The sequence below is a fragment of the Geotrypetes seraphini genome, chromosome 2, assembly GCF_902459505.1.
Source record: "Geotrypetes seraphini chromosome 2, aGeoSer1.1, whole genome shotgun sequence".
In the NCBI taxonomy this organism is placed as follows: domain Eukaryota; kingdom Metazoa; phylum Chordata; class Amphibia; order Gymnophiona; family Dermophiidae; genus Geotrypetes; species Geotrypetes seraphini.
The window spans coordinates 424,148,502-424,165,833 of record NC_047085.1 but is presented as its reverse complement, the minus strand read 5'-3'; the positions used below and the strand labels follow the sequence as shown (position 1 = coordinate 424,165,833).

General features: G+C 43.3%; 1 protein-coding gene across 1 annotated transcript in view; it reads left to right on the top strand.

Annotated features, from left to right (window-relative positions):
• Window positions 1–17,332, top strand: part of LOC117354177 (pituitary tumor-transforming gene 1 protein-interacting protein-like) — a 108,677-nt gene that overhangs the window by 28,390 nt on the left and 62,955 nt on the right. The window contains exons 2-4 of the mRNA XM_033931190.1: window positions 704–756; window positions 1,922–2,030; window positions 9,065–9,173. Of these exons, the coding sequence (XP_033787081.1) occupies window positions 704–756; window positions 1,922–2,030; window positions 9,065–9,173 (271 nt within the window). The remainder of the gene's footprint in view (window positions 1–703; window positions 757–1,921; window positions 2,031–9,064; window positions 9,174–17,332) is intronic.

Here is a 17,332-nt window from a genome sequence, read left to right as displayed (position 1 = left end):
TGGTGTCACGTTTAGGTGCTCACACTTAACACCAGCCCTGTGTCTGGCATAAATGATTTTGCCTAAATGTCGAGCACATCTATACCCAGTTACACTAGTATTCTATAAAATAACATAAGCACCTACTTTTTTTTTATATTGGACAGGCTTCTCATGTGCACCCTCCAAGGCCCAGATTCTGTAAAGGGTGCCTGAAGTTAGGCACCTAGATCAGCGTGCCTAGCCGATTTAGGTGCCTAACTTAATTTTTTAATCAGCCTTATCAATGCCGTTAATGAGCAATAATCTCATAATTGGCAAAAAAATAAAATTAATTGGATGGTAGGTGCCTACTATTTTCAAGTAGTCCTAGTCCAAGGTACCTACCAGAAAATGGACATGGCTAAGGGTGAATCTTGGGCATGTTTTATGTCTAGGCACTAACTTAGGCCCCGATATTTAGGCCAAGAAAATCATGGCATAAATATGGGGTGCCTAAGTCTAATTTAGGTGGCCCTAGGTGTGATTATTTAAATGGTGCCTAACTGAAGATTAACAATGCTTTGCACTGTCTTCCTTGACACCTATGTTTTAGGTGTCATTTATAGAATCAGGGCTCAAATGCCTAATTCTAAGCGCCCTGATAATGGATTTGACCCTTTAATGCTTTCCATGCATGCTTTCAAAAGAGATGTCACTAACCCTTATCTTTTCTATTTTACAGCGTGTTCCTACTACTCTTCAAAGTCCTGTGAACAGTGTCTAGCAAATGTTTCGGTAAGTCCCTGACTTCTCTTTTAGGTCCTGGGGCAGTGTGTGCCTGTTTGTCCTTGCAATGGAATGGTAGTGCAACTGCTAACCGTTCACGAAAAGTGGAAGTACTTCAAATAGCATGGTGTGTACCTTCTGAAAAATGATCTATACAGGAACAAATAAAAATATGGAAACTTTCCAGGAGACAAAGTGCTTTTTCTTTAGTAGCATGTAGTCTAGCAATGTAGTAGTGCTTGGGAGCCTTCTGTTAATTTACATTTAAAAAATTATTATTTCCTTTACCCTATATCATGTCTGATCGGTCACCTGAAAGTTAACCGAACACTAGCCAGCATTCAGACCAGTGCCCAGTTAACTGTACCACATAAAGTTAGGACAGCCCTTTTGCTGTCCGAACTCTAGTTACTCAGCTGGTTAGCTGGTTTGAAAATCACCACTAATCAGCTTAAAGAGGTGGTCTGTCCCCATCCCATCCCTTACCTAACTGGTTAGGATATATAGTGTTACCTCACGAATCGCGGACTCGCTCATTTGCGGTCTGCTCTGACCGCCTTTTCCTGTAGTAAAGTCGGGCTACACCAATCAGGAGCTGCGTGTCAAAGCATCTTCTGATTGGTGTAGCCCGACTTTATTACAGGGAGAGGCGATCAGAGCAGACCGCGAGTGATTTTCTTCACCCGCTGGCGCTCCAGCTGCCCGCTTCTGCTTCCCCTGCCTTTTGACAGGCGTTTTTTTGAAATTCACAGGGGTTCCTAGAACGGAACCCCCCGCAAATTTCGGGGGAGTACTGTAGCTGGTTAGTGATGATATATAGCATTAATCAGTTAAGTGCCACTGAATGTCATATGTCAGGTTGCTTGGCCTATCCTGCCTTTTGAATGTCAGATGCATTCTCTGATTTTTCTGCTAACTGTTGTTGCAATCCCATTCCCCTGTCTCCACAGATTGACCAGATCTCATCTAAGTCTGCTTTAACAATAATCTGTGAGCTGTACCATCGCCTGCAGCACCCCTCCTCCCAAAGTTTTCCTCATGTTAATTTAAATTCAGTGCAGTGACCTTGGTTTTCTGTGTTCTGGTGTGTAGTAGTTGAATTTGAGAACCTTATTTTTGCTTCCTGTACAAGAATGGCGTGAGTTTAACATGCTTTCTGTTGTTCTCTGTGCAGTGTCTTTGGTGCTACACCAATAAAACATGCATGGACTATCCTGTCAGAAGCATTTTTCCATCATCAACCCTGTGCTCTCTGTCTGACGCTCGCTGGGGATTTTGCTGGAGTAAGTACCAGTCTGAATCAACTTGGTTAGTGCCATTTTCTCATACCAATAAGAGAGAAAAATTGCAGTAAACTCCGGTGTGATTCTGGCTTACTGGGTTGAGATATAAACAAAAGTCTTCAGAGGAGGTGGTGATATTTTATTGCTGAATAATAGTCACAAAATCTGCAAACTACACAGCAAAATCCACAATCCACTCCCCCCCCCATTCAACAGAGTGCAAAGAAATACCCAATTCCCACTCTTCCTACTAGAGAATGACAAGAGAACAAATTTGTCTCCATTCCCGCGGAATCTATCTCTATCCCCATCCCATCCCCTTAGTTCTGTCCCTGTCCTATCCCTGCAAGTTCTATCCTCAACTACACAAACCTCAAATATTTATGATTTTAAAGTGTATAAGGCTTGTGTAAATAGGACAGAACTTGCAGGTATGCGGCAGTGGCTTAGTAAAAGGAGGGGTAAAATAATGGAAGGTTTGGTAATGAACCAGCTCTTGGGAGTATTTGAACAAATTTGGCATTTTACATTACACACAATCAGACTTTCAGAATTATAGCACTGAGACAATTTTAAGTTCCCTAATAGCTGATGGTAGATCTTTATTGGCACTTTGCATACATAAGAACATAAAAATAGCCTTACTGGGTCAGACCAATGGTTCATCAAGCCCAGTAGCCCATTCTCATGGTGGCCAATCCAGGTCGCTAGTACCTGGCCAAAACCCAAGGAGTAGCAATATTCCATGTTACCAATCCAGGGCAAGTAGTGGCTTCCTCCATGTCTTTCTCAATAAAAGACTATGGACTTTTCCTCCAGGAAATTGTCCAAACCTTTCTTAAAACCAGCTATGCTATCCACAACCTCTGGCAATGCGTTCCAGAGCTTAACTATTCTCTGAGTGAAAATTTTTTTCCTCCTATTGGTTTTAAAAGTATTTCCTTCTAACTTCATTGAGTGTCCCCTAGACTTTGTAATTTTTGACAGAGTGAAAAATCGATCCACATGTACCTGTTCTACTCTACTCAGGATTTTGTAGACTTCAATCATATCTCCCCCTCAGCTGTCTCTTTTCCAAGCTGAAGAGCCCTAACCGTTTTAGTCTTTCCTCATACGAGAGGAGTTCCATCCCCTTTATCATCTTGGTCGCTCTTCTTTGAACCTTTTCTAGCACCAATATATTTTTCTTGAGATAAAGAGACCAGAATTGAATGCAATACTCCAGATGAGGATGTACCATGGAGTGATACAGAGGCATTATAACATTCTTAGTCTTGTTAACCATTCCTTTTTAAATAATTCCTAGCATCCTGTTTGCTTTTTTGGCCGCTGCTGCCGCACATTGGGCAAAAGGTTTCATTGTATTGTCTACGATGATGCATAGATCCTTTTGCTAATCCTCAAGGTGGACCCTAAGATCCGGTAACTGTGATTCAATTTGTTCTTCCCAATATGCATCACTTTGCATTTGTCCACATTAAATTTCATCTGCCAATTGGACGCCCAGTCTTCCAATTTCCTAAGGTCCACCTTCAATTTTTCACAATCCGCATGCATTTTGACAACTTTGAACAGTTTAGTGTCATCTGAAAATTTAATTACCTCACTCGTCGTTCCAATTTCCAGATCATTTATAAATAAGTTTAAATAGCACCGGTCCCAGTACAGACCCCTGCGACACTTCACTGTTTACTCTCCTCCATTGAGAAAAATGACCATTTAACCCTACCCTTTGTTTTCTATCCAATAATCGATTCCTAATCCACAACTGAACTTTGCCACCTATCCCATGACACTTTAATTTTCTCAGGAGCCTCTCATGAGGAACTTTATCAAAAGCTTTCTAAAAATCTATGTAGATACACCATATCAACCGACTCACCTTTATCCACATGTTTATTCACACCCTCAAAGAAGTAAAGCAAATTGGTGAGGCAAGATCTCCCTCGGCTAAACCCATGCTCATGACTCTGTCTCATTAAATCATGTTTGTCTACGTGTTCCACAATTTTATTTTTTATAATTGTTTCTACCATTTTGCCCGGCACTGAAGTGAGGCATACTGGTCTGTAATTTCCTGGATCTTCCCTGGAGCCCTTTTTAAAAATTGGCGTAACATTGGCCACCTTCCAATCTTCAGGTACTACAGTCGATTTTAGCGGTAGGTTACAGATCACTACCAGCAGGTCAGCAATTTCATGTTTGAGTTCTTTTAGTACCCTTTGATGTATACCATCCGATCCAGGTGATTTATCACTTTTTAACTTGTCAATTTGGCTTAGTACATCTTTCAGATTCACTGAGATTTCTTTCAGTTCCTCTGCATCATCACCCTTGAAAATCATTTCTAGTCAGGTAGATCTCTTGCATCTCCTTGTGTAAAGACCGACACAAAGAATTCATTCAGTCTTTTTGCTATGGCCTTATCCTCCCTGATCGCCCCTTTCACTCCTTGATCATCAAACGGTACTACAGATTCCCTCACAGGTTTTCTGCTTCTGATGTACCTAAAAAAATTGTTATGAGTTTTTTCCTCTTTTGCAAGTTTCTCTTCATATTCTTTCTTAGCTGTCTTTATCAATGCTTTGCATCTAACTTGCCAGTGCTTGTGTTTCTTCTTATTTTCTTCATTCAGATCCTTTTTCCATTATTTAAAGGATTTTTTTTTTGCTCTAATAGCCTCTTTCACTTCACCTTTTAACCACGCCAGCTCTCATTTCCTTTTCTTTCCACCTTTGCTGATTCGTGGAATACATCTGGTTTGGGCTTCCACAATGGTATTTTTTTTTTTTTTTTTTTATTTATACAATTTTATAATATTACCAAGCATAGACATCTTGTACAAAAAAGTGTGATCAAAGACCAAATTGACTTAATTTTACAAAATTGAAAAACACAGCTAAACTTAAAAGTAAGAATACATAAAATAAACTCATTTGATCACACACTAGTCCTCAATAATTGGATCCAAGATTTAAAGAATAGAGCAAAATTAATCAGAAAATTTATCAAATGAGATGGCTCTGTAAAGATATACTTTAAAGAACAGTATCTAACTACACATTTACATGGATATCTTAGAAAGAAAATACCCCCTATTGGGGTCACTCCAGGTTTCAAGATTAAGAATTCTCTTCTTCTTTTTTGAGTCTCTCTAGAGACATCAGGAAATATCTGAATGTGATGTCCCAGGAAGTCCTTGGATCTATTTTTAAAGAAAAGTTTTAATATTCAATCCTTGTCTGGAGCCAAAGCCACAGACAACAAGAGAGTGGCTGAAACAGCCAATTCTCTATCCGATTGTTCCAATATTGCGGAAATGTCCAATGGTCTTTCCCGAGATTCCTGAACTTTTTCTTCTTTGATTTGGGATTTAACAGGAAGATAATATACCCTTGTAAGAGGAGGTAAAGAGCTTTCAGGAATTTCCAGTATTTTCATAAAGTAACGCTTCACCATTTCTCGAGGAGAAATTGATAAGATCTTAGGAAAATTTATAATTCTCAAATTGTTAGCTCAACCATTGTTCTCCAGAGCTTCCAATTTCCTCCTGAGAATTATATTATCTTTAACCAGTAGCTCTTGATTATATTTTACTGATGTTAGCTCTTTACTTGTGTTTGTGTCTCTATTTTTAACTGAGATATATCTTGTTTTATCAATTTTATTTCTCCTTTTTGTTCTTTAAGTTCTTTATCCAAATTTTTGATTTGAGGATTTAAGGAGTTTCCTAAATCCACTACCAAGTCCCATAATGCTTCAAGAGTGACTTCTGGGGGTTTAGTAGGAGAAAAAAGATGTACTTATGCTGTGAGAGACTGTTCTAAGATTTGGTTTACCTCCATGAAGTCTTGTGCTCCCCCAACCTCGGTTGTCCTAGTCACAGGTCCTACCAGAGTGAACATGTCGCTCTGGGATGTCTCAAACGGCAAGCCCTCCAATACACTGGCCTCCGGAGACGAGAGGACTACCCCTTCGGGCATTCTGGTCCCGTGGAGAGCTGGCTGCCTGCGGCAACGGTTGAAGGGGTGGTGTCCTGACGTCGGGGCTTAAGGTAACATCGAGCCCAGAGGTTTTCACCGCCGCACTACTCCCCGGCGGTGTCCCAAGCGGGCTAGCTCCCGACGCTTCTTGCTCCTGTTGCAGACACCGAAGAAGATCATCGATCATTACCGAAAGGGCAGTCGATCGCCGGGAGGCGCCACCAGCGTTCCTGCCCCATCTCTTCGGCATATTAGTGCAGGTAAAGTTGAGGCTCAACAGCGTCCTCACTGCAGCAGACATGCAGCGGCCATCTTGGATTTTCATGGGATCCACAATGGTATTTTTAAATAACATCCATGCCTGGTTTACAGTCCTAACCTTTGCAACTGATCCTTTTAGCTTCTTTTTAAACATTTTCCTCATTTTATCATCGTCGCCCTTTTGAAAATTAAACACCTCTACAGTAGATTTCTTTTGTGATGTTACTCCCAATATCAGCTCAAATTTGATCACGTTATGATCACTGTTTCCCAGCAGACCCAACACAGTTACCTCCTGTACTATGTCTTGCATTCCATTATGGACCAAATCTAAAATAGCACCCCTTCGTGTCGGTTCCCGAACTAGTTGCTCCAAGAAGCAGTCATTTATGACATCTAGGAATTTTACTTCCCTAGCACTCCCTGATGTAACATTTAACCAGTCATTGTTGGGGTAATTGAAATCATACTATTTTGCAAATTGAGAAGCATATGATATTTCATTCATATAGATATCAAAAAAAATATGCTAAACATTTATCCCGGTCTAACTGGTATTCAGAACCCCCAGAGTGAAAAATATCCAAACTGGAACAGTGCTATAACAATACTGTCCTCCTTCGAGGAGCACCCACATCAAAAATAAATTTTTGGAGAAAAAAAGACCTCAGTTAAAAGGCTTCATGGGTCTTTAAAAAAAACAAAACCTCCAAAACAGGTGCTACTAACTCGGTTCACTATATTGTATTTTTGAAATTTTCAGTTCAATTCAATTCACACTCTCAAGACACAGTCCCAGAAGACCGTTAAGAATTAGAATGTGCTACAAATCACAAATACCACAGCACTGCAAATTATGACAAAAACGGAAAGGGACACTTAGGGGTCCTTTTATCAAGCTGCGGTAGGGGTTTAACGCGCATAATACCACACGTTAAACCGCCTGCTGCGGGGGTTAGCGCGTGATGAAATGTCCGATGCACTAACCCCGCTAGCGTGGCTTGATAAAAGGACCCCTTAGCTTCAGCAAAGGATCCAGCGATGTTCAGCTCTTTGCCAGGCCACTCAACAAACAGTCTTCAGACGTCTGGAAAGGGCGTCCCGGGGGATGGTAATATAACCCTACCTTTATAGTCCTTCCCTTCAAACATGGAATTTCTATCCATAAGGATTTCACACTGCTATTATGTCAAAATAACGCTCTCAATTTAGGAAGTTGGTTGGGATGAGAACTTTCCAGCACACCCTCGTATATTGATTTCCACATAATGCCCTTCTCATCAATCAGCTTTACTTCTCTAACGAGGGATGCCATTGGTATTATTTGTAAAACATGGACTTGATATTTTCATTTAAATCTCCTTCTTTTATGTCTTGAACTCAGCCCAATGATAAATTGGCAGCATTTGAAGGAACTTTGCTCTTAATGGGTTTCATTTGTTAGAGGCAGCTCAGGAAGTACGCCATTCCTCAATGTCAGATATAACTAGGCATCCTTTCACCAATTCACATAACAAGAAATTGTGTGCTTAATTTGGGAATTTTACTTCTTCTAATACCAACAGAATAAATTGGCTTTTCAAGCAATATACATTAGCAATAGAGTGTTATAAGTGAAGGATATAATAGCTCCGTCTATCAAGGTTTTAATTTAAATTAAGCTTTTTAAAATTTTTAGACTTCCTTTTCCAATAATGCTGTAGGTTTACATCATTATTAGTTTTCATATACAAAAAGTTCCTGCCCCAGAGAACCTACAATAAGTGGGTACCCGAGCCAAAAGGAGATGAACAGAGGCATTTTCAACTATTATTATTTCAATATTTTATTTAAATCTGATTTTATAACTGGTTCAGGATACATCTAAGCCAACCTTTTGGCTTCCCTGGGCCGCATTAGCCAAAAAAAATGTTTCTGGGGCCACGCAAACACTGCAGCAAGACAGTAAACACCCGGGGGCAGCAGAGGAAAACACTGCATCACCCTTGACCGGGGCCACACAAAATGCTTCATGGGGCTGCAGGTTGGACACCCCTGATCTAAGCCATTATAGAATACTAATGTAAAAGCATGTTAGGATACCAAAACATGTAGCTGTGCCCACTTACGGCAAGTTAATGGCTGGTGTAAGTTGGCATCGTAAAAGTTGGCGATAAAAAAAAGCCATAGCGTGGCTTCACAAATGGGGAGGGGGTTAATTCTTAAAGTTCTCTTTCTGCTGTACAAGAAAAAATGCATTAGCTACATTGATTTTTCCTTCACAATTGTTGAGGATAGAATAGTAGAATATGGGTTAAAAAAAAGAAGTGGGAAAAATGTCCTTCGGATATTAGATGAATCCACGCTGTGGAGCAGTGCACAGAATTCTACTGTGCATGGGGTGAGCAGTTTTCAAGTTGTCCATTTCTGTTTCTGAAACTCTGGTTTGCTTGTGACAATGACTTTGAAAAGTTAATGTCAAAATCGGAAAAAGACACCTATTTTATAAAGTCATCTTAGATATATCTTGCAGAATAGGTATTTGAACCAGCCCCAGCAGTATACAAATCCTCTTGCACAAATTTACACCTATTATTAAGAAAGTATAAGTGTGTACATGTACTCCTGTATTTTGTAAAATGCATGTATACATCAGAACTCTTAAATACCTTTATAGATTTTACAATGTTTGGTTTACTAACTGTGATACTCTCAAAGCAAATAAAGTGAAGCCATGAATATTTATGAGAATAATAATGACTGTACCTACCTACCAAAATCTTACCTGATGAACCACTTTCTGTTTTTCAGTGAACTTTGAAGCATTTGTCATTACCATTTCCGTCCTAGCAGGACTCCTATTGCTGTCTGTTGGCATATGTTGCTGTTACTGCTGCTGTTGCAGAAAACACTCAAGACGGTAAATATATTTTTCTCTCACTTTAGCTGAATTTTCCAACTTAGGCCACATAGTGGTCAGAAATTATTTACTGTTGAGGGGAACAGAAAACATTTGAAAAGAATTGGCCCATAAAAACCACCAGGAAAAAACCTCAAAACCACAAACAAGATTCACAAGCTAGAGGGACTCTGACCTAGAGCCTGAAGCAAAACAAATCTGTCCCAGATCAGCTCAGGAAGCTGAAAGCTGCCTCCTCCCTTGTAGCAGCCATTTAAAAAATTGCTAATTTACTGCTCACCAGTGCAACTCCTCCAGACTAGGAGTAGCATGATCCCTAGACCAGAGGACACTCTTACCCGCACTCGGGCGTAGTTTTCATATCTACAAACCTTTGAAGAAACCACAATTGGACCCCTTAGGTCGAAACACTGTCCATGTTGGGTTCCTTACATAAAGTTGTGGATATTTTATTCACTCTTATTCTAATAAAGTCCACATCAGCTACATCAGTCTCCACAACCTGTTTGGCTTGGATTTTCGTCTCATCTGTGGATTCCAAAGGTCAATTTCTTGGTTGAATCCTTTTCAAGGACAAAATCACATTCTGAGTTTTACTTTTACATTTTTAAAAATAAATATCAGTTGATATGCTTGACTGCCTAGTGAAATTCAGTAAAAAAAAAAAAAAAAAAGGCACTGTATATAAATTAATCCACTTTCATCTTACTTATTCCTTCCATTGAAATGTCTCTCCCACCTGTTTCTAAATTACTGAAAATTATGTTGAGTTCCAAATGTTTCTTGAAGAGAAAAATTCAGTTCACAAATTTTATCAATTCTTATTCACTTATTTACTAAAGCTTAGTGCACACTAACAGAATTAGTGCAGTAAGGCTTAGATTCACTAAACTTACTGGTCCTGTAACAATGGTCGCAAAACCAGTTTTACTGGTTCTGTGATCGTTTGGGTTGCCCAACCCGATTCATTAAACTGTTGTCTGATGAATCTCCTATCTGATCCGATCCACCCATGCAAATGGGTAAAACCCCATGCAAAATAGCCAAGCGATTGATTAATTAACAATTGCTTGGACCTGCTGTAGACCTGTCGGTAGCTGTGTTACTGACAGGTCTACCTGTTTTTTTAATCATTTTTTTTTAATGGCACTGATATTTTGCGTGTATTACCCATGCAAAATATCTGCACAATTTAAAATAAATTACCCACCCGACAAAGTGCCCTCTCCCTCCTCGAACCCCCCCAAAATTGCCTGCTGATGATGCCTGCCGACGCCTGGAACTTCCTCTCCACTGTCAGAATTGTCGTCAGAGGGGAAGGCTGTGGGCCCAGCGCTTGTACAGGCCTGGCGTCGGGGAAGCAGGGAGAACAGAACGCAAAGGCAACGTGATCGACTCACATTGCCTTTGCGATTTACTGGTCGATCACGATCAACCTTTTGGGCACCCCTGCTCTATGTTGTCTATTAAGATGTTTTATTGTGTATTGTGTTGGCATTGTAATAACATACTATGCCATACTATGTGCTGTTATTTGAATATTTTTACTGCTGTAATTATCTATGGCCTATGATCGACCTGTTCTTGCTGTACATCACTTTGGATGAATTTCTTAAAAAGTTGTAAATAAATCAGCACAAACGGGGGGCTTCAGTAACTGTAGGATATATGTCGGCCAATATTCAAAGCTGCAACTGACTTCCGATATTCAGTGTCACTTAACTAATTAGCGCTTCTGAATATTTGCAGTTAGCATTTGCGCCAAAACAGGTTAACCTGTAGGTATTCTGAGAGCTGAGTTGGCACTTATGCGGTTATATGCTGAATCAAATTAATTGAATTTAACAACTATCAAAAACTATCGAAAGCTATGTTTTTAAAGAATCAAGTAAAGGAATAATTATTTATGAACGCAGTATAAAATATTTATGAACTATACTAAAACTATGGGACTGGACAAACTAGACCCCAGGGTGCTCAGGGAGTTGAGTGACATCCTGGCGGAACCGTTATCCGCGCTCTTCAATCTTTCCCTAAGTACAGGAAGAGTCCTGTTGGATTGGAAAATGGCTAACGTCATTCCACTCGACAAAAAGGGATGCAGGATGGAGGCTGAGAATTATAGACCGGTGAGTCTCACATCGATAGTGATTAAACCTATGGAAACACAAATCAAACGCCAATTGGATACGATCCTGAACGAGGAGAATCTACGAGATCCCCATCAACATGGTTTTACGAAGGGAAGGTCCTGCCAATCAAATCTGATCAGCTTCTTTGACTGGGTAACAAGATAGCTGGATATAGGGGAGTCCCTGGACGTTGTGTACTTGGACTTAAGCAAAGCGGTATCAGGTCAAAAGCGCGCCGGGACAAAAGCGCGCTCAGACAATTGAGCGCAGCGCGCGCCGCTCTAAATTACTGTTTTTAGTGCTCCGACGGGGGGGGCGTGGGGCGGAACCCCCCCCCCCCACTTTACTTAATAGACATCATGCCGCGGTGTGGGGGGTTGTAACCCCCCACATTTTACTGAAAACTTCACTTTTTCCCTGTTTTTAGGGAAAAAGTTCAGTTTACAGTAAAATGTGGAGGGTTACAACCCCCCAAACCCCCCATAATGCCGGCGCGATGTCTATTAAGTAAATTGGGGGGGGTTCCCCAACAAAACCTCTTGTCGGAGCCCCTAAAAACTGTAATTTAGAGCGGCGCGGCAGCGCGCACTGTGCTCAATTGTCGACGCGCGCTTTTGTCTTTCGCGCCATTGTCTATGAACCCAGCAAAGCATTTGATAGCATCCCACACCGCAGGTTATTGAGCAAGATGGGTTCGATGGGACTGGGTGAAACATTAACCGCATGGGTTAGGGACTGGTTTAGAGGTAGACTTCAGAGGGTAGTGGTAAACGGTACCCTCTCCGATACGACGGAGGTGATCAGCGGAGTGCCGCAGGGCTCGGTCTTGGGCCCGTTCCTATTTAACATCTTCGTAAGAGACTTGGCTGAGGGGCTTCGAGGTAAAATTACATTATTCGTCAATGATGCCAAACTATGCAACATAGTAGGCAACCGCACAACAGATGGAAGCACAGTGCCCGACAAAAGCTCAATGCCCGACAGTATGATGCAGGACCTACTCATGCTGGAGCATTGGTCGAAGACTTGACAACTAAGTTTCAATGCCAAAAAATGCAAGGTCATGCACCTTGGCGGCAAAAATCCATGCAGGACTTACACCCTAAATGATGAGATCCTAGCAAGGACTGTAGCAGAACGTGACTTGGGGGTGATTATTAGCGAAGACATGAAGACTGCCAATCAAGTGGAGAAAGCTTCATCCAGGGCTAGACAAATCATGGGCTGTATCCGTAGAAGTTTCGTCAGCCGTAAGCCCGAGGTCATAATGCCTTTGTACAGATCCATGATGAGACCCCATCTGGAATACTGTGTACAATTCTGGAGGCCGCATTATCAAAAAGATGTGCGGAGAGTTGAGTTGGTTCAGCGAATGGCCACCAGGATGGTCTCAGGACTCAAGGATCTCCCTTATGAGGAACGACTGGGTAAGTTGCAGCTGTACTCACTCGAGGAACGCAGAGAGAGGGGAGACATGATCGAGACGTTCAAATATGTCACGGGCCATATCGAGGTGGAAGAGGATCTCTTTTTCCTTAAAGGACCCACGGCAACAAGAGGGCATCCGTTGAAAATCAGGGGTGGGAAATTTCATGGCGACACCAGAAAATATTTCTTCACCGAAAGGGTCGTTGACCGCTGGAATAATCTTCCACAACAGGTAATTGAGGCCAGCAGCGTGCCAGATTTTAAGAAAAGATGGGATTGGCGTGTGGGATCTTTTCATGGAGGTAGTTAGGGGGTGGGCCATTAGTGTGGGCAGACTAGATGGGCCGTGGCCCTTTTCTGCCGTCATTTTCTATGTTTCTATAAACACTTTAGATAGATAAATGTAGCACGAAGCACGGTGCACTTTATATTTAATAGGAATAGATAAATAAGAAAGAGAAAAAAGAGCCACATAAAGCTCCCGCTAAAAAAACGTTTTGATGTGGTGGAGAGTGGGGCTGAGGCTCTTAAATTCTTTGAAAAATTATATTTGCTTGGAGTTATGAAATATTCAATCTGATATTTAACCTTTGAGCACACAAAATAACCGCTTAAGTTGGGCAGCATAAACAGCAGTCCTGTCTTCAAGTGGTTCAGCTTATGTGCTCAAGGGCTGAATATTGCACCTAACCACATAAGCTTTAGAAGCCAATCTAAAACCGTTTATTCAGTACCAGTGCCTGAACATGTCCCAGCACTGAATATCTAGGAATACAGCCGGTAGCTGACGTAAAAACAGCTGCTGAATATTGGCTGGTTTGTTTCCAGTGATTGAGAGGATGGTTATCTCTTCCTGTGACTGTTCCTCTCAAGTTGCTAATGTCCACAAGTTTTCAAACTTTGTGCTAATTCAGTCCTTCTAAGGGTAGCCTAATAGTAAGAACATCAGGCTGAGAACCATAGAAACCCAATTTAGATTCTATTAATGCTCCTTGGGAAAGTCATTTAATCTTGCATTGCTTCACGTATAAGCTTAACTTGTAAGGTGTTCAGGGGCAGAGAAATACCAGGTATGCCTGAGTGTAACTCGCCTTGAGCTACAACTGATAAAAGGTGTGAGCTAAATCCAGAATCTTTTGCTCTTCCCTTAATTCCCTCAGTTGGCCACTAAATGGCACTGTTACCCTATTGATGCTTTAAAAGTGTATCACTGGTGCAGGTACAGCAAAACTATTTGACAGAAGCAGAGTATGGTGATAATAAGGAGGGACTGTAAGGTTCATCTATTTCATCTCTTCTCCTACCTGCTGCACTGCTTCATTTCCAGCTTTTCCGAGTTATAACAACATATAATGCAGAATGAATGAGTTACCATATTTTTCGCTCCATAAGATGCACTTTTTTTCTAGCTCCTGTGAGACTGCAAGATTCTGCGAAGTTCAGACTTTAGTTTAAAACTGGCTATGAGGAAACAGGCTTTGAAAGATACCTCACCTTTATCCTGCTGGTGGGAAAAGGAAAGAGAAGTTTAATGTGTTTGAGGGATTGTTAGCCCCATACCCTCCATTGGGTTAGCCCTGATCATGTGTGTTCTGGAAACCAGGTTGGGCTATGGCCCTCCAGGATTGGATATGAGTGCCCTTCCTGAATCAGTGACATATCCCTCATGCTTTTGTATTGTCATTTTGCTTCCAAAGTGCACATAGACAAACTAAAAAATACTTTGTCATTGATTTTAAAAAGAAACTTGATTAGCAGTGATTAGCTAATACCATATCTCTTGCTATTTGAGAACATTCACTTGCTCCCTGCTCCCTTTTTTGTGGCTGAAGGAATTACATTTAGTAGTAGTGCAACTTAAAAACAGAAGGAAGACCTTCGGTAGGATGATGAGATAATATGATCCAAGATGGCGTCCAACTAGGTCATGGGCTGAAGTGCCTCTGTGCTTCATCCTTTGCTTTTTGTTTTATTTTGATCTATATCTTGTCCTTTGATTAGTTTTATTCATTTAATTTAGTTTTTTTAGATTTTGCTTTGTTTTAATCTAATTTTACCAAGGCAGAGGTTTCCTTTTGCTGCTGATTTCTCTGTTTCCTGATGCTGCTGTTTCTCTGGCGGTTGGGGGTCTTCCTGCCTGCTGCCTGTCTTGTTACTTCCTGCTGTCTCCCCCCTTTATTCCGGATGGCTGTTGCAGTCATTGCTTAGTTACAATCGCTGGAGGAGATTTTTTTTTTTTTTTTGGGGGGGGGGGTTGACGTGGCTGACAGATGGTGTGTCTTCTGGTTTGGCTCCTGATGCGGAGGCTCCATCTCCGTGGCTAATTGTGGTGGTCTCTGCCTTTTCTCATCTGAGCAGTGATTCAGGTGGAAGCTATGTCTTGCCTTTGGCAGAGGAAATTGAGCTGCAACGGCACTGTCCTTAAGGGAATGCTTCTTCGCCAGCTTCCGGCCTACATCCAACCTCCAGGGTTTCTGCCATTCCCTATTTGGGATTGGTCTTGGAGTCTGCTGCCTTGTATATTTGCTCCAATCATTGTCTTACAGATTTGGCTCATGTGGTTTGGATGGGAGTCTCTAAGAGACTGACAGCTCCTGCTCTGATGATCAATGCTTGCTGACAGCCAATACATATTCTTCACCATCTGAGCCAAGAGATGAGTACTTTGACTGTAGAGCTGTTTAATCGCACTGATCTTGGAAACTGTCTGTGATCGACTGGTGTTTATTTTATTTTAATATTTAATTTTCCATTTTTATTTATTCTGAGTATATTTAATTTTGCTATTTTCCTTCTCCTCTACTTTTATTTTCCTTCTTTATATTGGATTTTGTTCCCTTTTTTTTCTGACCTTTTTACACACCTCTTGTCCACACCTCTTTCTCTTCTTCTTACTTCCATATGTACTACAATTTAGATTGTGAGTCCATTGTAACAGAGAGGATTACCACAGTTTAATGTATTAGTATTATAAACCACTTAATACTAATATACAAGCGATATATCAGATTTAATAAATCAAATAAGGGGGTATAGTTGTGCCACTATTGAAAGACACCTTGTGAGTACCGTATTTTCACGCAAATAACGCGCACCCGTATAAAACGCGCACACGGGTATAGCGCGCAGAAATCACGCTGATATGCACAAAAACTTTGGTATACCGCGCTCACGGGTATACCGCGCATGCTGCCCGACGCTCCTTTCGCCCGCCCTGACTTTCCGTGCGCTGTCCCGACTCTCCGTTCACCCCCCCTGACTTCCGTGCACTGTCCCCCCTTGAAGGTCTGTCCCCATCCTGAAAGCCTGATGCCCCCCCCCCGACGTCCGATACATCCCTCCCCCCGAAGGACCGCCGATTCCCCAACAATATCGGGCCAGGAGGGAGCCCAAACCCTCCTGGCCACGGCGACCCCCTAACCCCACCCCGCACTACATTACGGGCAGGAGGGATCCCAGGCCCTCCTGCCCTCGACGCAAACCTCCCTCCCCCCAACGACCGCCCCCCCAGCCGACCCGCAACCACCCTGGCGACCCCCACGACCCCCCCACCCCCCTTCCCCGTACCTTTGGTAGTTGGGCCAGAAGGGAGCCCAAACCCTCCTGGCCACGGCGACCCCCTAACCCCACCCCGCACTACATTACGGGCAGGAGGGATCCCAGGCCCTCCTGCCCTCGACGCAAACCCCCCTGGCGACCCCCCCACCCCCCTTCCCCGTACCTTTGGTAGTTGGCCGGACAGACGGGAGCCAAACCCGCCTGTCCGGCAGGCAGCCAACGAAGGAATGAGGCCGGATTGGCCCATCCATCCTAAAGCTCCGCCTACTGGTGGGGCCTAAGGCGCGTGGGCCAATCAGAATAGGCCCTGGAGCCTTAGGTCCCACCTGGGGGCGCGGCCTGAGGCACATGGTCGGGTTGGGCCCATGTGCCTCAGGCCGCGCCCCCAGGTGGGACCTAAGGCTCCAGGGCCTATTCTGATTGGCCCACGCGCCTTAGGCCCCACCAGTAGGCGGAGCTTTAGGATGGATGGGCCAATCCGGCCTCATTCCTTCGTTGGCTGCCTGCCGGACAGGCGGGTTTGGCTCCCGTCTGTCCGGCCAACTACCAAAGGTACGGGGAAGGGGGGTGGGGGGGTCGTGGGGGTCGCCAGGGGGATCGCGGGTCGGCTGGGGGGCGGTCGGAGGTTCTTGGGGGGGGGACGGTCGTTGGGGGGGAGGGGGGTTTGCGTCGAGGGCAGGAGGGCCTGGGATCCCTCCTGCCCGTAATGTAGTGCGGGGTGGGGTTAGGGGGTCGCCGTGGCCAGGAGGGTTTGGGCTCCCTTCTGGCCCGATATTGTCGGGAAGTCGGCGGTCCTTCGGGGTGGGGGTGCGAGTGGTCCTGCCGGGGGGGGGGATGTATCGGAGGTCGGGGAGTCGGCCGGGCAAGAGGGCTTGGGCTCCCTCTTGCTCCGATCGTGGATGCGGGTGCGGGTGGGAGCGCGTGCGAGCGGTCGTTCGGGGTGGGGGTGCGAGTGGTCCTGCCGGGGGGGGGGGATGTATCGGACGTCGGGGAGTCGGCCGGGCAAGAGGGCTTGGGCTCCCTCTTGCTCCGATCGTGGAT